Raw genomic sequence first — 26,625 nt, 5'->3', positions numbered from 1 at the left:
AGGTTATCTAGAGCAATTTGTTAAAAGTTTGCTAGGATGCAGTGCTGGAAGAAAATAATGAGAGGCATAAGCCAGTTACATGTGAAGTCAGTAGTGTAATGAATAAGGATGTATCTAGCACCATACATGACAAGACACTGGGACTGCTGTGGAATTTAGTGTCAGTCTAAGATCCAAGTACAAACTGGACAATTCTGACCACTAATTAAGTTTTCCTAAAGCTATTGCCCTTTGTTGCACAACAAAAAAAAAGACATACTTTTAAGGCATTAAATGAAAAAATGAAGGAATATAAAGTGGAAATAGATAAGACAGTGAAAACACAGGGAATACAAACTGGTGGGCCAGCTCTCTGTCATAGAGGGGAAAAAAGCCCTGATTATGGTGCATGTAACCTGAGTTCAAATAGTAATTTGAGCACCTGCAGGAACTGGCTGGGAAAGATGTGAGTAAGTGGCTACTGCCACATCACCCCTCATAAGCATCATGTGCTGCCTATCAGAATCTAGGACTGCTAAGCCCAAGTTAAAGAGAGATAGCAAAAGTGGAGCTCAGAGGAACTGCTGGGGAGACTGGGGTGCTCCCACACTGAAAGGATAAGCCATCTACCAGGACCAGCAATCTGTCCCACCTCCTGTCACTTGACTCTTGTGGGGAACGGAGTGCTGATCAAGATTCCTAGGCAGAAACAAATGGTCTGCAGGGCTCGTGTCTAGCCTGCGAATGCCTGTTGCTCATCTCCATGAAACTATTGGATGGGTGCTTATGGTGCGAACATAGGTTATGACATGGGGGTAAATAACCCTTGCTTTGAAGATTATCAGCACAGGTCAGACTTACTGTAGTTTGGATAGGTCCTCATGCAATACTGATGACACAATTTATATGGTTAGTTGTTGATGCATATTCTGCTTTTTAAATGGATAAAATTTGGAGGAAATTCCATCAAAGGACATCTGGCCATTATCAATAAAGTGCACAGATAAAAATAATGTGCTTTAAGAGCCTACAGAAATGTGTTTTATGCACAACAAATGTTTTTTCTACTTGAAAGATTTAACTTTGATGAGTAATGAGTGATTTTAAGTTCAGATTATCTGGTTATTAAACATGAAAGCTAATGTAACACCAGAGTTAAATGACAGTATGAGTGCTAAGCCAATGACAAAGTCTAGGAGATTAAAATTATTGCATTTGCAAAACTTTATTTTAATAAATTCTGTCTGTAGGTTGGTTGAACTGATATGCTGGTTCTTTACATATACATTTTAAAACAAGTGTTTGATTAAGTCACTGTAAATGTTAAACTACAGAGAGCGCTAAACACTTTTTAATGTGAGTTGTGGTCTGTACACTCTCTAGTGATGTTATTTTCTTACATACAGAGAGCATTGTTGCCTCACAGCAAGAGGTTCTCCCGTTTGATTCTCGGCTGGAGTGCGGGGAGTGCCTTCTGTATGGAGTCTGCATGTCCTCCCCACGGCTGGATGGGCATTCGAAAGACATGCATAAATGGGCGTGCCTTCGTTGAAGGTTGGATGCCGAGCTGGCACCTTAGCGTTCGTGAAAATCTACTGCCAATCATTAGCGGACCGGAGTTCCACTGTGGCGACCCCTAACCGTGAAAAGCCGAAAGACAAACAACAACAACAACAACAAAGACACACACACACATTATGGATTCAGTTTCATTGAGAACTGATGGTTTACAGTATAATCACTGATGCATTTTCATTTATGGAAAGTTATACTGATGCACTGTAACTAGTGTTAGAATTCAGTGAGGTCAGACAATTGCAAAAATTAAGAATTTACCCCCCCCCCCCCCAAGAGAACTGGGTGTTGGCATAATGATTAAAGTGTCTACCTCACTAACGAAAGGTTGTTATTGCTTGTCTTTTCGGCTTTTCCTGGTTAGGGGTCGCCACAGCGGAACTCAGGTCCGCTAATGATTGGCAGTAGATTTTTATGGTGCCGAGTTGCCAGCCAGACGCCCAACCTTCAGAGAAGGCATGCCCATTCACGCATGTCTTTTGGAGGCCACTTGACCATGGGGAGGACATGTAGACTCCACACAGAAGGCACTCCAGTCGAGAATTGAACAGGAGAACCTCTTGCTGTGAGGCAACCAACCTCACTAATGAAAGGTACAAGGTTTAATTCTCACCTTAAGGAAATTGGTTAGGCTTAAAATGACTCACAAAAACAAATAGTCTAGTATTTGCCTATAAACCTATAATAAGGTGCAATCTCAGAATTAATATATAAAAAGATGTGGAGGGCTAGGTTGCAGAAGGACAACAGCACCATTATATATTTGCTTTAATTTAATAAATGTGGGGTTTGATTAGTTCTGGTTGACAGAATTTCTTCCAATGAATGTGCCATACACTGATCAATAAATCTACTTCATGTAAAAATGAAAGCTGGTCCATAATAAACATTTGCTGTATTACTTTGGATGCTACTTTTTCCCTTCTCTAAATTTATGACACCTTGGAATCTATATATGTATAATGCGGGGAATGTTTGGGCTCACCAAAACACCCAAGACAAAATTTTGAGGAAAGGGTCAGACACCACCACAGTTAGGGTTCCACTGACAATTGTCAACATTTAATGTGTACTCATATACACTCTATGTCTACGCATTAAAGGATATCATCAGCAGCCCACTTACCCTGTAAAAGAAAACTTTTAAAAGTTGCATATGCTTAATATATAAATATAAATATGCAGCTCAGCCTAAGAAAAGAGTTATCTACTTACAATAACTTAGCATCTGTGTTATCATACGTATTCATTCATCATCACAGGGTCTTGGATCTGACATCAAATCTGAGCCAGCAAAATATACAACAAACGGATTCAAGGCTCTGGCTTCTCCCTCTCCCATAATGCCCTGCTGCTCTCTAATCCCTGCATCGAGTTTGCCGTCATACTCCTGAGCTATTCCTACAAAGGTAGAAAGACACACTCCAAATTCCTCCACTAGTCCACTAGGATGAGGATGGTGGGTGGGAAATGTGATGAATGAGGACATAGGATAACACAGATGCCAAGTTATGGTAAATACATAACTCTTTATCTGATGTTATCCATGTCTTCATTCATCACCACAGGTTCAGAGTCCCCATCTGCCAAACATCCTGAGAGGCCCTAAGGAAGGACATGCCGGACCACTGTGGAACCAAAGGAAGCTCTGCTCTTGGAAACTAAATCCAGTTTGTAATGGGATATGAAGGTATAAGGGTTAGACCAAGTGGCAGCAGCACAGATATCAATAGAAAGCCTTGCTACAAAGGCTGAAGAAGTGGCCACAGATTTAGTAGAGTGGGCTCTAACACGACCCGGAATCTTCAATTGATTCAGATTGTAGAACAGAGATACAGCTAGAAATCCACTTGGAAATAGTGACCTTGGAGACAGGAAGGCCACGCCTGTTCTCACAGAAGGCTACAAAAAGATGTTCTAATCTACAAAATCCTATACATGTAGAACCGAAGATGTCTGTGAACATCCAAGGTATGAAGGATATACTCTCCCTTGTTGGAGTAGTTAGGGAAAAACACTGGAAGCTGAATGCATTGATTAAGGGTAGCTCAGAAGCAACCTTGGGTAGAAAGGAAGGATTCATTCTCAGAGATACCCTGTTCTTGTGAAAGGTCATATAAGGAGGAGTAAAGGAAAGAGCTTGCAATTCTAAAACCCTCCTAGCTGAAGTGATAGCAACCAGAAAAGCCGTTTTCCAAGACAGAAACTTCAGATCACAGGAACTGGCAGGTTCAAAGGGGCTCTTAGTCAGAGACTGCAAAACCAATGTGAGTCCCCAAGGAGGCGAAGGGTCCTTAATTGGAGAAAGAAGAAGGAAGACCCCTTTAATAAACACCTTGCAGAGCCAAGATGAAAAGGTGGGTTCAGAGCCCTCATGAAAATTAGAAATCGCTGCCAACTGAAGCTTAATAGTGGAAAAACTTGCTCCCTCTTGAAAAAGGGAGGACAAAAACAAAAGTATATCCGGGACCGAAGCAGAAAAAGGGTCCAGATTCCTGCTCCTTGCCCAAATGGAAAACCTTTTCCATTTACTGCTGTATACTTTCCTGGTAGAAGGTTTTTGGAGGCCAAAATGATGTGTTTGATGGGGGATGCTAGCCTGGACTGTTTAATCATCAATGGAACTGGAGAAACCAAGCGGTTAGGCGAAGGGTAAGAAGGTTTGGTAGAGGAAGCCCCAATGGGTGGAAAATCAGATCCTGACGGGGATCCAATATACATGGCAGATATTTCAGATGAACCTGATGAAGGGGAACCATGACTGAGAGACCAGAAAGGGACAATGAGAATCTGAGATGTTCTCAGGTGTTGAGCTTTCTGTAGGACCTTGGGTATTAATGGGACAGGAGGATAATTGTAGAGGAGACCCGGAGGCCAATCATGGACAAAGGCATCCCTTGGGATCAGGGTGAAATACCTGCTGCACTTTTAGTTGATTGGAGAGGTAAAAAGGTCACAGCACAGCTGACCCCAGCAGTCAAAAATCTGATTCGTCACTGTAGGATTGAGGAACCACTCGTGAGGACTCAAGATAGGTCTGCTGAGCCTGTCGGCTAACATTTTAGAATCCCCAGCTATGTGCGTTGCAATAAGGAAGCGGACGGAGGACATAACCCTTTCCCACACTCTCATGGCCTCTCTGCACAACAGCTAAGAGCATGCTCTCCCTTGTTTGTTGACATACCAGACAACAGACATGTTGTCTGCTGAATTGTGATTGTCCCTTGAGGGAGGCAGTCCTGGAACTTGCAAAGATAGAAGAATTGCCCTCCTCTTCAGGACGTTTATATGCAACTTGGTCTCTAGTGAGGATCATATGCCTTGAATGATCTTCCCCTGAAAATGCCCCACCCCCACCCCAGGAGAGAAGCATCCGTGGTCACAGTGGCCATGGGCAAGGGGAGACAAAAGGGCCTGCCTAAGGAGAGATCCTGCAACTGAAGCCACCATTGGAGATGAAGGCTACACACAGGTGTCAATTTTATGGTCATATACAGATGATGAAGAAGAGCTGACCAATGGATCACTAAGGTCCATTTTAACACCCACATGTGGTACCTGGCCAGAGGAATGAGGAGAATGGCCAAGGCCATGGAACTGAGAGTCGAAAGAGCTAAAAGAACTGGGGGGGGGGTGAAGGATGTCCAAAATCCGAGTGACCTGCTCCTGTATCAGCTGAATTCTCACAAAGGCAGAGCTGCAATCTCCGACATGGAGTCCAGCTGAATTTCTATGAACTACAACTGCTGGGAGGGAATGAAGCTGGATTTTACCAGGTTGACAGTTTTACCTAGCTGATGAAAGAGGGAAAGAAGATACTGAATTGCCTGGGTCAGTCGTGAGGAGCCAATCATCGATGTACGGAAAGATTTGCAACATCTGCAGATGCAGGTCAGCCACTACCACTGCCATGCATTTGATAAACACCCGGGGGGCTGTGCTGAGACCGAAGGGTAGGGCTCTGAATTGATAATGATTGGCCCCTAGCCAGAAGCAAAGATGTCTCCTGGAATGCCTGTCTATTTTGATGTGATAGTAGGTATCTTGTAGATCAACTGAGCACATCCAATCATCTCTGCATAACAGTGGCACAATGGACTGCGCAATGGCCATCCTAAACTTCAACTTCCTGACTGAAAGATTACGCTTGCTGAGGTCCAAAATAGGACAAAGATCCCCAGTCTTTTTTGGCACTAAAAAGAAGCAAGAGTAAGTGCCGGATCTTCTTTGTCCTGCTGGGACCTCTTGAATGGCTCTTTATTGAGGAAGTTATTGAACTTCTTGAGGTCTAACTCCCTCTGACTGGGTGGAACGTCGGGGAGATGACTTCTGATTGGAGAAGGCTCTGAAAAGGGAATGAAATAACCACTGGAAACGAAGTTTAACACCTACTGATTGGAAGTAGTTCCTGCCCAGGCAAGTGGGTGCAGGGAAATACAACCCCTGACTGCCTCCAGGGCAGAGCAGCCAGGCAAAATTTCAGGAGCAATGAAAGGGCTGCTCAGAGAAGGGTTCTCTGCAGCCCTGATTTTACGGACCCCCTCCTGCCACGAGGGTGTCATTGTCCACTGAAACCTCTCCCTCTGCTTCTGGAAGAGGATTCATCCAAGTGCCTTGAAAGTGAGACTGCACCTTCCAGAACCACATCTTTCTGGTTCCGCGAAGAACCTCTGGGGTGACCGAAAGCTTGATTCCTACTGCAGATACTGGTTCCCTTTCTGCTGCTGTGGTTCAAGGTGTCCTTCACAGAAGGTACAAAGATGGTAGATCCATTAAAGGGGGCATTAGTAAATGATGCCTTTAAGGGTTCTGCTAACCTGCACAAGCATAGCAAGGCATGACGCCGCAAGGCAATGCCCATGCCAGCTGCTCGAGATGAGGCCTCCATAGCTTTGGAGATTAGCCTCATTGAAGAATTCATCAGAGAGGTCAGAATGGCAAGCTTGAGAGATACTTGCGTGATGTTCTCCGCCGGCAACAACTCTGTAATGGAGGTGGAGAGCTCTTGAACCAAATCCCTGTGGAGGTGGATAAAATGTGCCAAATAGTTAGCCGCCCTCAGTCCAAAGGTAGCTGAGGCATATATTTGTCTCACAAAACGGTCTATCGCCTGAGACTCTCTATTTGGGGGATGGACCACGGAGCTCTGCCCTGCTAGCTCCTTCTTCATGGTGGCAGCAACCATGATGGCACTGACTGAGATGCCCTTACTCCTGAACAAGTAGTTCGTGGGGGGTAAGGAACTTATGGGCCCTTTTTGGAACAGGCTCCACCATGTCTGGCTCCTTCCAGCCCCTGCTGGCAACCAGGTCCACTAACTCATCAGTGGGGTGGAGGGGAGGCACCCAGGAGGTAGACAGGCCCATCCCGAAGGCCTTCAGAAATACGGACTCCTCTGAAGACAGGGGTTGGGGAGACCATCTGCCCTTTTTTTTTAGGAGCTCAAGGACATCATCGGGCAGAGATCTAGGGGACCCATCTCTTGCCTCGAGGTCCGTATCCTTGGTGAGGGACTCTGCAAGGGAGTACAAGTGCCTCCTCTTGCACTTTCTATTATGATGAATCACCTCTGTAGGGGGCTCCAGGGAGGACTCCAAAGAGACAGGGACTCCCAGAGGGGATAAAACCCCCTGAAGGCTCGATTGGGAGGGCTGACCCAGGACAGGATAAGAAGCCTCACCAGCCAAGGTAGAAAGGGGCCAGGAGGGATCCGGAGGTCTGGAGGAGGAAACTCCAGACCTGGAGAAGATCCTCTCTACCACCCAGAAGGCCAAAGGGCTGGAAGTGGACCCATCACTCACATCCAAAGGTGAAGTGCCCCAGAGAGGAGGGATGCACTCGGAAACTGAACCCCAGATAATACTGACCCAGAGTCATCGAAAGCCAAAGCACCTAAAGGAAGGGACAGGTCTGAAAGGATTGTACCAGACCCCCCCCCCCCGCAAAGCCAGCGTTGACTACTCCGGGAAGGGGCTCAACCTGCTCCATGGGTGGAGGAACAGAATAAGCCTTAAGAAGCAACTTGTTACAGTGCTCTGCTAAAGCCCTGGGGTTAAATGCAGCACAAAGGTCCAGGTGTAGAGCGCCTAAGCAATAAACACACTCCTTGTGAGTTATTGCAATAAGGCATTTTCCAACCACATGAGGAGCACTTTTTAAAACTAGCAGGCCTGTCAGACATACTACACACACACACACACACACACACACACACACACACACACACACACACACACACACACACACAAAATGACCCTCACTGACTACAATAAAACAATGAAAACAAGCCCTAACAGCTAACGAGAAAAAGGGCGGGAAACCCATGCAAACGCACACACCTCACACAGCTAATCTTAAGCACTAAAGAACTAAGGGAAGGGCCGTTCTACATTATAAAAAATAACTAGTTAGAACTACTCTCCACTAAATACTACCACTATGGAAATTTTTAAAGAAATACAAGACAAGTTTTACTTGGCTAACCAGAGCCAGTAGGAACGTGTCTGCACTACGAGCATGGCAAATGTGATCTGGGTATTAGAGAGCAGTCGGCATTATGGGAAAGGGAGGAGCCAGAGCCTTGAATCTGTCTGTTGTATATTTTGCTGGCTCGGATCTGATGTCGGATCCAGGACCCCATGGTGACGAATGAAGACATGGATAACATCAGATCCCTGTATATAAAACCTGCTTTCACAAAAATCAGCACCCTATCACCTGTCATAGAAACTGTAATATAGCACATGCATATACCCCAACTTATAAGGAACCATACAAGAACAGAAGCCTTAGCTTTCTTACCTTAAGTGTTCTTTCAGTGTTCCAATAAGCTGATCACATGATTCTTTATCCTTAGAGCCCAAAAGTGACATCAGAATGTGAAGATCATTAAAAACAAGCAGATGGTCTCTGATGTGTTGTTTAGTGACTTTCACAAGTTTCTTCCAGCGATTACCAACATTTACACCTGGGATATAATATATAAAGCCTGATTTAAAGTTCAGTCTACATTTTCAACATTTCTCAATAAAGTAGTCAATAATTGTGTAAAAAATCCCAGAATTAAGTCACAGCTTACTGTTATAAAAGAAAGTGAAGTTTTAAACTACAGAAACAGACTACAAGACTACTTTCTCCATTTAGGTCAGAGCAACAATTGTATGAGAGTTTGAGCCAATTCCAGATGAGATGACATTTCACTGCCAAACATACACATAGATGCATACCAACGGGCAATTTAGAAACTTTTAATGGGGACCAATGAAAACCTTTGCAGACACAGGGATAACATACAAACTCTGTGCAGAAGGCACCCAATCTGGGAAATGGATCACAGAGCAAACACCTGTGAGACAAGGAAATTAACACCTGTAACACTGTTTCCTACACCAAACAAGCTTCTATGAATTTCTTCATTAACCTAGAAATACTCATATCCATTTATAATATTTATTCATAACCATTTGTTTCCTTACTAGTATGGTAGCTTTAGTATAATGTATTTATTTATTTGTATTTGTTTACTGGGGTTGTGCACAGATCTCAATGGACCATTTGCAGGCACAGCCCAGATGAATGGGTTCACATAAGAAATGAACAAGACATATTTACAGACGCAAGAATATTCTACAACATTAAGTTCGAGAAGTAGTTTACAATGTGAAAGCATGGTTGGAAAAAGGGAATTCTGCTTAGCAGAGCTTTTTGGATAACATGCAGCCATAATGAATTGCTACAGGGACAGAAGCATATCATTAAATAGAGAGGTATGAAGACATTAGAAGTGGGAAGTGAGAATAACTGCAGGAAAGGACACCACCGGGAGAAGACAGAGCAAAGGTGAAATAGGCATGTGGAGGGAAGAGGAGAAGAAGCATGAGGGCTGCAAAGAAAAAAGGGAGGTATGGTGAATGAGATGCAGTAAGTAAGGGGGTGACGAGATTAGATAAGGAAAGATGAAACAGGGATAACGGGTTATGAGAGAGCTGCAGGGGTCATGTAATATGAGCTGTGTAATTGCAGCTGCACTTATTTAGATGAAGAGGTGTTCCTTGAACTGCTGTCTGAACTCCAAGTAACTCTGGACGTCTCTAACTGAAAAAGTAATGGAGTCCCATAGTTTAGGTGATAGGAAAGAGAATGCATGGTCAGTGCAATAAGGTTTAGTTTTTGCAGTTAGTAGGGTGGATTGAGACTGAGAGAAACCCCCGAGATTACATGTGAGGGTTTTGGTAAAACATTTATGAGTCAGTGGGGAAGACATCGCAGGAACAAAGGGCTTTGTGAATTAGTGATCCTAGTAGCAGGTTGGCTCTCAAATAACTGGGAGACGCTTAGCTTTGGCAAGAGTTAGACAGTGGGGTTCATTAATGCACACGTTAGTAAGGAACCAGCAGTTATTAGTGGACACAGTTTGCAAGGTGGAGGCATTTTTCTTTGAGGATTCAGCTATTATAGGTAGCCCATAACTGAGTTGAGATAGGAGCTTTTCTTAGCTTGTGGCAGCTGTGGCTTGCCTGGACAGAAGAGGTAAGAGGTGGCTTGCCCAGAAGAGTAGTGAGTTTTTTTTAGGTTTGTTTTGTTTTATACAAGAAACATCTTTATTGAATTATCACTTATGACACGGGCAATCATACATTTATATAAAAGAAAACAAACCCTATTGACATATTTTCAGCTGGAAACATTATACACCACACATAATTTTCTATACAGTCATTGTCAATCGAACATTACATAGCTCATTCAGTTCCTGCCTTCCATTAAGCCTCATTCCTCCTCCAAAATATTATTCTGCATGTATTGTTCCAACAATTCCCATTTTTTCAATGTAATTTCTTCCTACCCTTTTCTAAAGATCCCACTTCCAGTTCTTTTACCTCTGTTACTATATTTACTACTTCTAGTATAGTTGGTTTAGACTATGAGTTCCATTGTCTAGTAACCGTTTTGTCAGCCACCAGAATTAAACTCAGCAAGGCTTTACTATGTCTAGGCAATTCTGATTCTGTACACAGCTGAAAGAAATCCTTTCCTTTATTACACCAATTTGCTCACTAAGTATTTCTGACAGAGTAGTCTGCAGGGAACTTTTAAAGTCTGCCATCTCATTACACTCCCAAAAATATGTTCAAAATTACCTTTCTTCCCCCATCACACCTCCAACATTTGCAATCTACTTGAGGAAAAATTCTTTTGGTGTCTGCTTGGGTTATAAAAATACCTATACAACTACTTCCAAGCAAAACGCCTACAGCTTCCTGACTTGTTGCATATTTTGGAACCAAACTTATATCTTCCCATTGTTTTTTTGTGAACTGCTTATCCAGTCACTTTTTCCAATCCTTTATAACCCCTGATGGATTCCTACAGTTATATAATATTTGATATGCTCTACTAATTATCCCTTTTTGACAGCAGCTTCTGTTCTAGATTCTACTAAAAACTCTCAGTATCGATCTTTTACTTAGGATCCCCCTATACATTTTTCTTGGTCTATACTCTGATGTCAATCCTTGATAGAGAAGGCAATCTTAGCCTGCAGTCCAAATGTATTCTTGGCCTCTTCCCATTCTATTACCTTTCCCTCTCTAATAATTTGCTCCCAATACATTGGTTCCTTTGCTAGTTTTCTCCAGTAAATTTCAGCCCACTCTTACCTGTTCTTCATACCCTAAACTGCAGTCATCCCTATTGGCAGAATATCTTTTCTCCATTCCCATGTTGGCTTAGTTCGTAAAATAAAATGGTCTTTCGGCTTTTCCCAGTTAGGGGTAGCCACAGTGGAACTCTGGTCCACTAATGATTGGCAGTGAATTTGTATGGTGTCGAATTGCCAGCCTGGTGCCCAACCTTCAAAGACGGGACAACCACACACGCATGCACCCACCTGCATGTCTTTTCAAGTATACACGACCATGGGGACGACATGCAGACTCCGCACAGAAGTCGCTCCAGACGAGAATCGAACCAGAGAATCTCTTGCTGTGAGGCGACAACGCTAACCGCTGCACCACCGCGGCTTAGTTCTTAAAATACTTTCTGCTCTTTTATAAATATAGTATTCTGTATGGTTATTATTATTCTCCTGCAGGATCAACATCCAAAATGCAAATCTCCCTTATTTACTCAGCTTTCCCATGTTTCATGATTATCCCTTTTCAGTTTGAATTACAGCTTTCTGCTTGTGCTATGTATAGGAGCATTAACCATGTAGCTCTGAAATACTCATTCAAATCAGGTAATTCCAAACCACCTTGTTCTACTGGAAGGATCAACTTATCCCACTTGACTCAAGCCATCCTCCCCTCCCAAATAAAATCCTTCAACTCTTTATTAATTGCTATCCACAGCTTCTCTTCTGGTTGATAAAAATATGCCTGACCTATATACAAAACTAAAGGGACTAAAAACATTTTCACTGCTTGCACTTGCGATCCATATCCATAAAACAGAGCTTATAGTTTAGGAGAAAAAAGCAATGCACACCTCCCAAACTAAAAATCAAACCAATTGTGCTGGAAATTATTCTATACGGAACAGAAACTGGACAAAAAAAGAAGTTATGTACTCACCATAACATTCCATCTGAGTAGTTATGCTTAATTTTTCTGCAACCTGTGGGTATTCGGATCCGTATCGGATCCGAGCCGGCAACTTTTTTTCTAGCATCTGCTCCAAGCTCATCCCTCTACCCATAACGCACTACCATCTCCTACCTTCCCTCAGATCGAGTTTGCTGCAACTAAATACATAAGCAACTCAGCCCAATGAACCAAACCTGTATAGAAAGGACAAGGTCCAGGAGACAGAAGGAGGGAAGGTTGCAGAAAAATGAAGTATAACTATTCAGATGGAATGTTATGGTGAGTACATTACTTCTTTATCTGAAATAGTTAACTTCATTTTATCTGCAACCTGTGGGACAGAGTCCCCAGCTACTCCAATCCTGGGAGGTCCCTATGGAAGGATATTCCTGAGCACCGCAGAGCCAAAGGATGCTCTACCCCTAGAAATCAGATCTAATTTGTAATTTGAAATAAAGGTATGTGAATTGGCCCATGTCGCTGCTGCACAAATGTCATCCAAAGGAACCCTAGACCAAAAAGCAGCAGAAGACGCCATGGACCTGGTAGAGTGAGCTTTAACAATATCATGAGGAGATAAACCTTTTGCCTTGTAGACATGCGAAATGCAAAGAGTGATCCATCTGGCCAAAGAAACCTTAGACATAGCATTTCCAAGAAAGGCTTTGGAAAAGTAAACAAACAACTGGTCAGTCTTACGAAATGATTTTGTTCTATGAAGACAGAAATGAAGTTGTCTATGAACATCTAATAAATGAAGTTTGCATTCACCCTTATTTTGGAAGTTAGGAAAGAAAACAGGCAGATTAATGGACTGGTTTATGTTTGCTTCAGATGCCACTTTGGGTAAGAAGGAAGGAATAGTACGGAGAGAGACCCTATCCTTATGGAAGACCAAATAAGGAGGCATGGCAGACAGAGCTTGAAGCTCAGAAACCCTCCTAGCAGATGTAATGCCAACTAGGAAAGCGGTCTTCCAGGATAAAAATTTTAAATCCACTGAAGCTGCAGGTTTGAATGGAGGAGCCACCAATACCTGTAGGACAAAGGTAAGGTCCCAAGGGAGCACTGAATCCTTGACAGGAAGGCGCAACAGAAAAGTGCCTTTAAGAAAGGCCTAACACAGCCTAGAAGAGGCTAAGGCAATGTTGCCTTCACCAACATGAAAATTAGAAATGGCTGCCAATTGTACTTTCACTGTGGAGGAGCTAGCTCCTTGCTTAAAAATGCCAGACAAGAAATCCAACACCACTGGAACAGGGGCTGTAAAGGGATCTAGGTTTCTCTGTGAGGCCCAAATGGAAAAACGCTTCCATTTACTGCGATAAAGTTTCCTAGTGGAATCTTTAAGAGAAGCCATCAGAATGGACTTTATCGGGGATGAAAGACCGGCAGTCCTGGCAATCAACGGAACTGGAGCAATCAAGCTGTCAGCTTGAGGCTGCCCAGGTCAGGCGGATGGACACCCGAAGGATGAGAGATTAGATCCAGAACCCATGGAGGAGCTAAGAGATGAGACCAAAGGAATGGGAACCAAACCTGACGAGGCCAGAATGGGACAATGAGGATAACTTTGCACCGTAGTCAGCAAGCTTTCTGAAGAAACTTTGGAATGAGTGGTAATGGTGGGTAAGCATACAGATGCTCGGGGGGCCAAGCATGGACTACAGCATCTCTGGGGGCTTCCCCTGGTCTTTCTGAAACATGGCTAAAGCCCTCTACTCTCGACCAGGAAATCACCCCTCCAGGATATAACATCCTGAGATGTGATCGCAGCACCAAAAAATGTGGAGGAGTAGCCATTTTGTATAAATCTGAGCTACAACTTTCACCCTTCAGTTTGTCACTTCCCTCAGTCCCCAACTCAGAAACCTTCACTGCAAAACTACAAATCAATAACTCCAAATCTATCTATCTAATCTGCACTTGCCTCCCCTTGAAATAACATCAATACTCTAGAAAATGTACTTAGTTACCTCACTTCCCACCTACCCCAAGAAACCATTATCTTCGGAGACTTTAACATAGACTGGAAAACCTGTAATTCTCCCAATCCTACCAACCACATAAATCTCTATGGATTTACACAAATAATTACCACTCCTACTAGAATCCATAAACAAAACAATAAAGAAACCATCTTAGACTGGATCCTTCTAAATAGTGATCTTGATTCTTATAAGCCAGGAACACTCCCAGATGATATCAGTGACCACATGCTAACCTACATCAAACAAAAATCTTATACCCCCCAACACAAATATTTTTAAATCCTCACGCTCCAAAAAATACTTTAATCCAGAGAGCTTCCAAAACGAACTCATAGCATGTGACTGGTCTCCTAGGTTTCATCTTGAACTTGATGAAGCAGTAACCTACTTCAATACTAGATTTCCCCAAATACTAGGCTACCATGCTCCCTCTTGCTCTTCCCGCATAAGAACCAAAACTGCCCCCTGGCTCACAAAGGCAACCAAGCAAAAGATCCTTCTCAGAAAAAAAATTTGGGCCAAATGGAGAACCTCCAGAAACCCAACAGATCACCTCTACTTTAAACAGTTATGAAATGCAACCAAGAAGGACATTCTCAAAGACAAAAAAGACTATTACTTCCACCTACAACAAACCCACCATCAACACCCCCAAAAATTCTGGTCTAGCATTAACAAACCTCTTCAACCAGGACGCTCTAAAACTCCTGACCCTACAGGTTTTGACTATAATAACTCTAACCAGATTCCTGATGCCTTTAACCACTATTTTACTGAAGCCATCCTATCCCCTAGATAACACATTACCTACCACTTTCACCCTCCCATCAAAAACACCTAATACCTCATCACCTACCTTCCATATACACCCAGTACCTACATCCCTCATTTGTAACCTCCTTCAAAAGCTCAAGCCATGCACCCCCTCCGCAGACTGTCTTCCAGCTGAATGCCTACAAATCGCAGCTAAAGCCATAGCCTTCCCCGTCTCCATACTTATAAATAGAACAATTTCAGAAAGCAAAATCCCTTCTCTGTGGAAGATCTCCCATAAAATCCCTTTATACAAAGGTGGGTCTTCAACTGAACTTTCTAACTTTCGGCCTACTGCCTTACTCTCTCCATTAGATAAATAATGGAGAAATGTATACACCGACAACTGCTTGACCACCTACTACAAAATAATCTACTTGCCAATTGCCAACATGGTTTTAGGCCCTACCATAGCACAACTGCCCTGCTATCCTTCTCAGACTCTATAAACAAAAATCGTAATAATAACTACTTTTCTTCTACTCTTTTCATAGACCTCTCAAAAGCATTTGATATGGTGAACCATACCATACTTATCAACATTCTAAAAGCCCAATCACTTGACCCACAAGAATTACAATGGTTTATATCCTATCTACAAGATAGACAGCAAGCAGTTCTCTGGAGTCATAATATTTCTTCATCCCTCTCTGTAAACATTGGAGTACCACAGGGCTCTATTCTAGGACCACTTCTATTTTCTCTGTTTATCAATGATCTACATACTAGTATTTCTCAAGCCACCTGTATATACAGTATGCAGATGACTCCACCTTAATTTTCTCAGCCAAGTCCATAACCTCTCTCCAATGCCTCACCCAAACAGTATTTAACAGTGTTGAGAACTGGTTCACGAAACACTGCCTTCTTCTCAACCACAAGAAAACTAAACTATTGCTCTTTTCTCCTACTCACAAGTCACCTCAACCACACTTCACATTAACCTCTAACAATGAAGCTATCATACCCCCTGATACTACAACCCGCCTGCTGGGTGTTACAGTAGACAACAACCTTAGCTACAATGACCATATTAATTCCACTATAAAGACTGTAAACAAAAAAACTAGGGACCTTATATAGAATTAAATCCTTCCTTACCCCTGCAGCCAGAATCACTATAGCTATCTATACTAATCTATTTAAAACCAACCTTACGAAACTCTCCACCAGTTATAATAACATAGCCAGATTTGCCACAGGAACCCATTTAGAACTCATCACTGTCACAACCTCAAACAGCTGGAATGGCTAGAACTACAGAACCAATTACTTTTTCAACAACTTGTTATCACCCAAAAGATCCTCTACTACCCTAAGCATACCCCTATACTCACTAATCTCATCTCCCCTTACAAAAACCTTGCAACCCTATGTTCAGCGAATAAACTTCAAATCTCTTCCATTAAATCCAACAACAAAGCTGGGGATTCACTCTTCACAAACACCATAGGAAAGAGCTGGAACCATCTTCCTTCTGAACTTTCCTACCTTACTTCTACTCTGCTTTATAAGAAGCATCTTAAACAATATCTTAAATCCCACTGGCTTTGCCCCTGCTCCAACCCTGACTGATATCTCTTGCCCATCCTGCTCTTTCTCAAAAAAAAAAAAAAAAAAAATGTTTTTTTCTGTTTCTAGTCATGGTATTTTATTCTAGCCTAAATGTTTCTAAATAACTCTGCTTAACCCTATCTTTTAATGTAAACATTGTACCAATTCTAATTTTAATTTTACTGCATTGTTGTCATTATTGCTGCTTGGAGCTTTTCTCCCCGGGCCTCTACTGAAAATGGACATGTATCCAGTTAACTAGCCCGGTCAACAAATGTAAAATAAATAAAATAAGAGGGAAGAACTCACTGCACTTCGTGTTGGAAGGAGATGCAAAGAGATCGCAGCAAGGCTGACCCCATGCAAGGAATATCTCCTCCGCTACTGACTGCTTCAGAGACCACTCGAAACCTCTGGAGCTGCGGCCTCCCTGTGAGTGGGTGGAACATCCGGGAGGTGTTTTGGAATATTTGGAGGGGCTACAAATGGGATAGTGTAACCTCTGGATATAATCTGTAACACCCAGTGATCTGTTGTAATGGTCTCCCATGCTGCTGTGTGTAAGGACAATCTTCCCCCGACTGCCTCCAGAGTAGGACAGCCGGGCAACCCCTCAGGGCTGCTGACCGGGTCTATCAAAAAAAGGTTCCCTAGACCCAAAATTTCTGGGACTCCCTCTACCTCTGGGTCGGCGTCAATCCTGTCCCCCTATGCCTCTGGGGGAATAATTGTCTTGTCCTGTCGGCAGACAAAGTCTTCCCATCCTTTTCGCTCTGGACAAGTGTGTCATGTACTGTCTTCCTGAAAAGGGAAGAACCGTCGTAGGGAGCATTAATAAAAGACCCCTTGAAAGGGTCCACAAATTGACACAACCTGAGCCAGGCATGACGCCTCATGGCATGCCTGTCCCAGCTGCCCTACCTTCTCCTTCCGTGGCATGGGAAAGGAGCCACATGTCTATGTGTTTGAGACTGACTTCAGAGTAGACATTTTCACAGAGAACAACTACTTGTCCTGCGGCGATAAAGACTCTGGGGGCGACTCAGTGAATTCCGATGCAAGGTCTCGCTGAAGCCGGATCACATGTGCCAAATAGTTCAGCGCACAGATTGAAAAGGTCACTGAGGAATAAACGCGCTTCCAAAACCTATCCACCGATCTGGACTCCTTGTCTGGAGGGTGGACTGAGGAACTCTCCTGTGCTAGTTCCTTCTTGGTGGCTGCTGCAACCAACATAGCATCAACTGGGGTTCCTTTTGACCAAGGTTGTCTGTTGGAAGGGGAAGATAAAATGTTGTCGAGGCATTTGGGGATGGGCTCTATGGTGTCAGTCTCCTTCCATGCCTGCGTGGTGATAAAATCCACCAAGGGGTCCACTGGCGGGGACACCCAGGAAGTAGATGGGCCCGTGCCAAAGGCCTCCAGAAACACTGACTCATCCCCAGAAGGTTTTGGGGCTGACCAACCTCCCCTCTGGCGGAGGATCTCCATGATTTCTCTGAAGGAGACGTCTTCGGGAGGTGACCTGGGGGAACCTTCTCCTTCATCTAAGTCAGTGTCTGTAGTGAGGGACTCGGGTGAGTCCAAGTGCCTCCTTTTGCACTTGCGCTTATGGTGACCCTCTTCAGTGGGACTCTCAGAAGAGGACTTGTGAGCCGCAGGGGATTCCTCAGGGGAAATAACCTGAGGATCCTCAGGCACGGGCTGTCCCTGCGACAGGATGAAGGGAGTCGTCGCCAAATCCGGGGGTGTCTGGGTGGAATCCGAGGGGATGGGCTGGAATCTCAATCCCTGGGAGAGAACCCTCTCCACCACTTCGAAGGCCAAAGAAGAGTGCACCTCCTTGGCACCCAGCAAGGAAGACGCCCTCCCCAGATCTGAAGCAGGGACCGGAGCCGAAGCAAGGGTAGTCTGAGTTCCGAGGAAACAGGTCGGATCCGAAAAAGGATCCGAAAAAGGCTGAGTCGAAGAATCCATTCCCTTGGGTCAGACTCCCTGTCCGCGGCTCCGATGGTCACTCGGATCCGAGGAACTCAAGGTAACAGCCGGAGCCGAGCTACCAGTTCCGAAAATCCTCGGATCCAGGAGCCCCAAAGCCAAAGCATAGATCGGGGAAGGAGAGATGGGGTGGAAAAAGGGCATGGAGGTCCCCCCTCCAGAGGGAGAGGGGTCTGGCAAGACTCCCATCTGTATTTGGGTCTGAATGAATCTCCGCATCATCCTGTCCATGTCCACGTCTGATAAGTTCCGAGTCGATCGCGAAGAAGCCACCGACTTGGATCTGGCTGGTCTGCGCAATGAGGGGGAGGAAGGCCTTGGATCCGAAGGTTCCAATGGTTCTGGTGAAAAATGAGGAGACCGGTGCCATGGAGAAACTGGCCTCATGGACTTAGAAGGGGGACCAAGGAAGAGCTCCCTGTCCGGGGATTTCTTGCGAGGTCTATCCCCTTTGTTGTCCCTATCCTCCTTGCGCCTTTCTCTGTCCTTCTCCTTGTCAGCTACACTGACTGTAGCTTTCTCCTTGCTTGACCCAGTACCATAAGAAGAGGGAGTTTGAGTCTCTGTCTGGGTGGGAGGTTGAGTACTAGGTACCGAGGCCGTGGCAGATTCCAGCATGGATGCAGGGAGAAGGCCTTTAGCTACTAATTTGGCCTTCTGATCCCTAAGGGCTCTAGGATTGAACCCAGTGCAGATAGCACATTGTGCTGACAAATGTGACACTCCCAAACAAATAACACACAGAGTGTGACTATCAGCCAGGGAGAGCTTATGGTCACACTCTGTGCATTTCTTAAACACAGATTTTGGCTGATCAGCCATGGTCCTGCACCAAAAACCACTACCTACTAAATCACCACACACATAGCACACATAGGGGAAGGGCAGGCCTAACAACTACTCTACCGAGTTTTACAGCAAAAACTTTTTTTTTGACTACCCGACGAACAAGCGATATACTAGTGGGGGAGGAAAGAAAACAATCAACTCAGACACACTAAGAGACTAAGTATTAATAAAACTTACTATCCCTGAGCTCACAGTGAAGGAGACCATGATGCACACTACTGGTGCTGCAAATGAGATCTGAGGGAAGGTAGGAGATGGTAGTGCATTATGGGTAGGGGGAGGAGCTCAGAGCTTGGAGCAGATGCTAGAAAAAAAGTTGCCGGCTCGGATCCGATACGGATCCAAATACCCACAGGTTGCAGATAAAATGAAGTTAACTACTTCAGAGTCATATTTTTAATAAACAAGAATCTGACCCTAGGTGTGACTAAACTAGAATATAGAGAGTTATACTGGCAATTGAAGTTGAACGCAACCACCCCCCCGGTATAAATGAAAATGTCTCTATTGCACTAATTTTGAAACTGACAGCTGCAAAGCTGAAATGATTTGTATAAGGTTCTTGGTATTTATCACATATTTTACTATTGAACACACACACACACACACACACACACACACACACACACACACACACGCACACACGCACACACGCACACACACACACACACACACACACACACACACACACACACTTTGGAAGCTCGAAGTTTCAAAACTTCAAACTTCTTATGGTCACTAACTTTTAGTACTTTGTCTTTCTGCCACAATTTTGTTAGAGTCAACTCTTTCTGCTGGTAGGATTGCATTTTTACCGCTAGAGGTCTTTGTGCTTTCTCATGGCCAGGTTTGGGGTATACACAATTTTAATTAACAACTCCGGCTGTGAAATACCAGTCCAGCTGTATATTTGTGCTTTCATAAAGTGAATAGTCTGTTTCTTCCAGTTTCTCTGGTCCAGCAGAAAATCTCAGGTTTTCCCTGTTCTATCCTCTAATTCTACCATTTTTTGAAACAACTGTTCTTGAGCAGTCTCATACTCAGCCAGCCTTTTCTTCATTTCAACGTCTGATTTTTGTAGTTTTATCAACTCTTCTGAATAGCTGTTTAAAGGTTCTTCCATTTTTTTCAAGGCTTGTTATTTGAGTTGATGTACTCTTTCAAGGTTTCATTTATTTTAATCAGCTCTGAGTACATTTGACTTAGTTTTTCCTATGGAAATCATGTCTTGCACCAAAGCTGGAGCCTGAACTGTTTTTGCTGAACAGCTGCAGGATTCTTCCCAGCCAGTGCTTTCTCCTCAGCTTTTGTAGTTGACTTTCTTTCAGGTTTTTTAAATTTATTCTCTGCTGGCATCCAGGTGGTGCACTTATGTGCCAGTAACTGAAATTTACACAAAGACAAATTCACTGGCTCTCTTGTTTTGAGTTTTTATTTTTACACTGGGAGAGCTGAAATTAAACTGTTTCTCAATGTGCAGCCATCTTGGAAAAGTACAGTATCATGTTGATCTTGCTGTGTGTGTTTTGAACATATAGCTGAAAGTTAAGCAGTTGGTCAGATGCCAAGGTGTTTGTTTGAAGGATGTGGTAGTTTCTATGGTGGTATTGTTAACATCTTCAGTATTAAGTAAGCTGAATGCTTTGGCTATTTTTTGATTAGTTTCAAATAGCACTGTGTTTTTTTTTTTTTTGAGGAAAGTTTTTGGCCTATAAGCCATTGGTTAAGGGTTCGGGGGGGGTCATCTTGGAGACAATTTTGTATAATACAGTGAGATTTGTTTGACCTGTAGATGATCATGTCATCTGCATAAAGAATTAGAGGTATCGGAGGGTGATCAGATGAGAGCTTTTTGATAAATATGGAAAACAGCACAGGTGCTGATATAGAACCCTGGGGGACTCCTTTCATAATTAGAGCTGTTTTAGTGGTGGTAGTACCTACTTTCACCTTGAAGGATCTATTGGTGAACAAATTTGCAAACACAGTTCTGTATTGTCATTAGTGACTATTTCAGTTAAAACGGTAAGTTACGGTCATTTAAATCAAAGTGTTTTGTGAGGTCAGTAAAGACAGCTCCTATCAGGTTGCCTGTGTCCATACTGGACAATAATGATAATTACTGTAAATATTTGTCCTGGAAACCTTTGAGTAAATATTTGTCTTGTTAACTTTTATGTGGAGCTTTATTCCCTAGGCCTCTGCTGAAAATGGGTCAAAACCCAGTGAGACTTCCCTGGTAAACATATGTAAAATAAATAAATAAAAGACTGTGTCAAAAATATATAATATGCAACTGAAGGATGTTACAACCTTCAGGCTGTTGAATATGAAGGCTCAAGCAGGACCTCCACAGAGAGGCTGCAGCACACTGCATCAGATTTTTCTATAGCACCAGTTTGCAGCCTCTTACAATGGATACATTAATATCTCAGCACTGAAAACATGGATTACAAATGTTGTTATAGCCCTAGTATATAGGAGCATACCTCTACTGAATGCATCAAGGAGCTTGATGACTTTACAATCTGAGAGGTTACATGGGAATTGTGTAGACAAGAAGGGAGTTCTAATATGTGGTTCAGATGTTTTCATAAATACCACCATCCGCAGATCAGACACATATAAATAAGTGCCAAAGACAAACAGCATGCATAGATGGATGGATGGATGGAATTCCACATAGCTGAAATGAAATGTACAAAGCTATGAAAAATATGTGGAAAAACAGAAATTGCAGTTGTATAAACTCATTATTCTAAGTGCCCTTCAGCCTTTATAAGCTTAAAGCAAGAAGACTTGCAACAGAGATGAGTCAAAGCCAGCTTAAGCTTCAGAAGCAATAATAATTGCCAACTGCATTGGTGGTATTGCAAAGCACGGCCAGGATTAATATTTTGGGGACCAGGGTACTGTAAAACAGGGCCAGGGTTAAAATTTTGGGGGCGTCTCTAAGTTTCAGCCTGGACCATTTAGCAGGAACAGTGCAGAGACAATACACACCCCAGCACCCCATCTGTAATCTTCCTCCAACAAAACATCTGTGTCTCCCGTTCTTCTCTGTCACCATCACTTCTTCTGTAGTCTTACCAGTGACTCCCCCTCCCCCATAACTATACGTCTCCTTACTTTTACGTTTCTCTCACACAAATAGCGTCACACTGCCATCCAGTCATTTCATCAGTTCTAGAATATTCAGAACCTAAGTCATGTTTGGTACAGATGTTGATTGTTTACAATATTCAGAACCTAAGTCATGTTTGGTACAGATGTTGATTGTTTACAATATTCAGAACCTAAGTCATGTTTGGTACAGATGTTGATTGGTTACAATATTCAGAACCTAAGTCATGTTTGGTACAGATGTTGATTGTTTACAATATTCAGAACCTAAGTCATGTTTGGTACAGATGTTGATTGTTTACAATATTCAGAACCTAAGTCATGTTTGGTAGAGATGTTGATTTTCATTTTCTAGCAGCTGATTTTTGGCAGCCAGTAGCCTTAGTAAGGCTTTACAATTTCGAGAAAATTTCAGATCCTATATCATAGCTCAAAAGAATCATTTCTTTAGTTATTATCATTTGTTTACCCAACATTTCTGTTAAAAAAACTCTGCAGGGAATTTTTAAAACATGCAAATTTATTACATTCCTAAGACATCTCCTCGGTTATCTCTGCTTCCTCATCATATCTGTAGCATTTCCACTTTACCAGAGGAAAAAAATCTCTGAAACCATCTTGAGTATAAAAATACCTCTGCAATTATTTCCATACCAAAATCCTAAACCTTCTTGATTCTGATACATACTTGGGAGCTCTAGAGATTTCTTCACGTTTCTTTGTACTTTGCCTTTATTTATTTCCCAGTCTTTTCTAACCTCCTGTGTTTGATTCTTACAGTTATCATGCAATATTCTGTACGCCATACTAATTGTCTTTTTTTAACATCATCTTCTGATATAGACTCAACTAAAACTCTCCCTGGATGGATCGTTCACTTAGAACTCCCCTGCCCTTTTGTCTTTGCCAATACTTCTTTATCAATCTCTGATACAGAAGGCAGTCTTTAACCCGTAGTCCAGACTCACAGTTAGACTCATCCCACTCTACTTTTCCTTCCTGACATTTTTTTTGCTCCTAAAACTTGGTTTCTTTGCTAATTTCCAGAAAATTCCAGCTCCCTCTTGACTATTTTCTATAGTTCTACTTCCATTCCTATGCTAGATTAGTTTGTGGAATACTTTTTTTGCTACATTATGAATATAATATTCTGCGTGGTTGTTGTTATTCTCCTTAAGGACCTGCATCCCAAATCCTGTTCTGCATTTCAAGCCCCTATCATGTTTCATTATCATCCTTCTTTACTTTCATTTATAACCACCTACATGAGTTATGTATTTCAACCTTAACTGTGTAGCTTTACAGCACTCCTTCAAGTGACTCTAAAGACACATTTTTCTATGGGGAGAATCAACTTATCCCACTTAACACTTGCCCCAAATAAATTAGTTAAACTTTTTATAATTTGCCATCCACAACTTCGCTGGCTGATACAAAGATACCTGACCTGCATAGAAGACCAAAAGGACTAAACATTTCACTGTTTGTAACTTAATTAGCCATATCCATAATCAACAGCTTCCAGTTTTTCAAATTTTGTATTACCTTTTGTTTAGCGTCTTTCCTCATAAGTTCAGCTGCTACAACAGAATCCTTTTAATCCATACACCAAAATACTTGATCTTAACATGTCTCCATAAATATAGGTATTGCAATACCAGTTCATGTGTGGGTACATCATTTAAAACTGGTTTAGTACATGAGGATGCTTGAGGATAGCTACTCAGACTTGACTTCACTGCCAATCTCCATTGCATCTGGAAGCACAACTTTCAGTTTATGCACTTATGTTTGTGTGTGTTAGAGCTGATTTTAAATACTCTACTGTAGTTTGTGTCTGTATTTCTGCATTTAGAATTCATTTGTCAAGCAATCTTGACAGAATGGATGCTGCTATTGTTTTGGGCTCAGTTTGCTATTCGCTGCAAAGGCAGCATGTTTTTTAACTGGTCTGTGTGCTCTAGTTTCTTTAAACTTGGAGCATCTGCAGACATCTTCACTCTACTCTGCTGTGCTGCAATTATACAAGGATGCCAAGAATACCTACTTGGACCTCATAACCAAATCTCAGTACACTGGATGCACGAGTGCAGCTGTGAACACTTCAGACAGGTGCTGAAAATACCTGTAGATAGTAGTCATAGCATTTAGGGTAGAGTTCCATTTTATTGTAGACATACTGCTTATTGTGTCATTTCACTACTTTTGCCAGCTGTGGGCAGTCTGCTCCTAAAGTCTAGTCATTGCTATCATTTGTAAATTTGCACTAAACTGTAGTTGTGCCATCTGAGCAAACTTATAGTCATAATTTTAAGTAACCTTAACTTTTGTTTATTGCCATTATTGGATTTCTACTTGATATTTGCTTTGTCTCCTGAGGGCACTGTGAGCCAGAGTGCAGTCATTGCTGTACACTAGAACCTGTCTCATCATTGTACTAAGTTATTCTTGTGGCACCAGAGCCAAATCACTTGTACGTTTGTCAATCAAGCCAAGTTGGTGCTCTCCGATTCACATATTCATTGGTTGTTGCTACACTTTTTACTGGCTATTGTACTCTTCAGTTGCTGCTGCTATACATACTGATTACAACTCTGGTGCTTTGATTCATTGTTCCTGACTGTGTTATGGTATACAGACCCCTTCCTGCAATTACACTTCACTAGTACTCATTAGCATTCTATATTTCACTAGGCACTATATATCATGAAGCGATATATAGTGACTAGCGACTATATATCATGAAGTCACTGTTTATCACATTGTCTGTTGACAGTCTGATAGCACTAGGAATCTTGAGTAATGCAAGAACTGCCTCTTGCTCATAGACAAATGCTTGCTTCTTTCACTAGATAATTCCATATGTGGGAGGTGCAAGTATGTATTATTCTTGGAGTCCAGCCTCTCTTCTACAACTGCTGACCATAACCAGCATGTTGAGGTGGGAGGGTGGCCTAATGGTTAAGGTATTTGCCTTACAAACACAAGGTGCAGGGTTTGAGACTTACAAAGGATAATGGGCTAAGCTTAAAATGGCTCGAAAGGGCAGTTAGCTTAGTACTAACCTATTAACTTCTTCTGACACTCACCTCACACAGATATGCCCACTATTTCGTACATCAACAAATAAACCATCTTATGCAGACAAAAAAACAAATAGGCCTCTTTGACATAGGTTCTGTATATGGGATATTCAGTGCCACACTGCCAGGCATGGGCACTGAAACCATAGAGTGCAGGGGGAGGGGAGCCACCCTACTTTTCATAGGAGGGTACTAGGCTATTGGCCCTAGGGCCTATATAAGCCTAGCCAAAAATGTACCCTGGCTTTCGCCACCCAAGAAAATTATTTTCCTGTGCCCCTGTCGAGCAGAGCCACAGAAGTGATCCCCGGGGTGAATTTCCTATCTCCCATCCAATCATCAAGATTTTTCTTGAAGAGTGCTAATGAGGAGCTTTGTTTGACATAAATAGGTAGTCTGTTCCAGAGCATGGGAAGTCTCTGGGACAGGAATCTATCCCTCCAGCATGTTCTGTTTATTGTGGTGATAAGGTTTAGGTCCCTAGAGCGTGTAGCTCAGAGGGATTGGGATTTCTTTAAGTGGAGCATGTCCAACAGCTCTGGGTTTGACATAGCTTTGTATGTTAGGTAGAGATTGCCTCTGAGTAGGCGATATGCGACGGAGTAAAGCTGGAGTTTTTTGAGACGGTCTGCATAGGGCATCTGTCTGAGGCCGGTAATCCTCTTTGTGAGGTATTTCTGTGGCCTTTCCAGTTGTTGTAGATGTCTTGTGAGGTACATACCAAAAGGGGCGTTGTACTCTATAATGGGTCTAATGAGTTATGAATAGAGGGGAAGAATGACCTCTTTTTTCTGAATGAGAAACCTTCTGTGATGAGGTGTGCCACGTAGAAGGATTTCCTGACTACTGCGGTGATGTGATTATCAAAGGAGACACTACTGTCCACCTGTGTTCCTAGGTCTCTTATCACATTTTCGTCATTAAGTAGACTACCAGCTATGTGGTAGTACATGGGTACAGAGTTTTTACCAAAGGGGATGACAATACACTTTTTGGCATTGAGCTTCAGGCCATGGCTTTGACACCAGGCATCTGTCTCAGTGAGGCCCTTTTGTAGTATGTCCACATCGTTAG

At 42.8% G+C, this 26,625-nt stretch overlaps 1 protein-coding gene across 3 annotated transcripts in view; it reads right to left on the bottom strand.

The window, feature by feature from the left end:
* Positions 1-26,625, bottom strand: part of TTC38 (tetratricopeptide repeat domain 38) — a 1,219,387-nt gene that overhangs the window by 181,792 nt on the left and 1,010,970 nt on the right. For all 3 annotated transcript variants that reach the window (XM_044088097.1, XM_044088098.1, XM_044088099.1), the window contains exon 11: positions 8,356-8,521. In XM_044088097.1, the coding sequence (XP_043944032.1) occupies positions 8,356-8,521 (166 nt within the window). The remainder of the gene's footprint in view (positions 1-8,355; positions 8,522-26,625) is intronic.

This window comes from Protopterus annectens, chromosome 11.part0 (genome assembly GCF_019279795.1).
Source record: "Protopterus annectens isolate FY-2018-M chromosome 11.part0, PAN1.0, whole genome shotgun sequence".
Lineage (NCBI taxonomy): Eukaryota > Metazoa > Chordata > Ceratodontiformes > Protopteridae > Protopterus > Protopterus annectens.
Note: the sequence above shows the minus strand (reverse complement) of the source record. Positions and strands in the feature narration are given on the sequence as shown.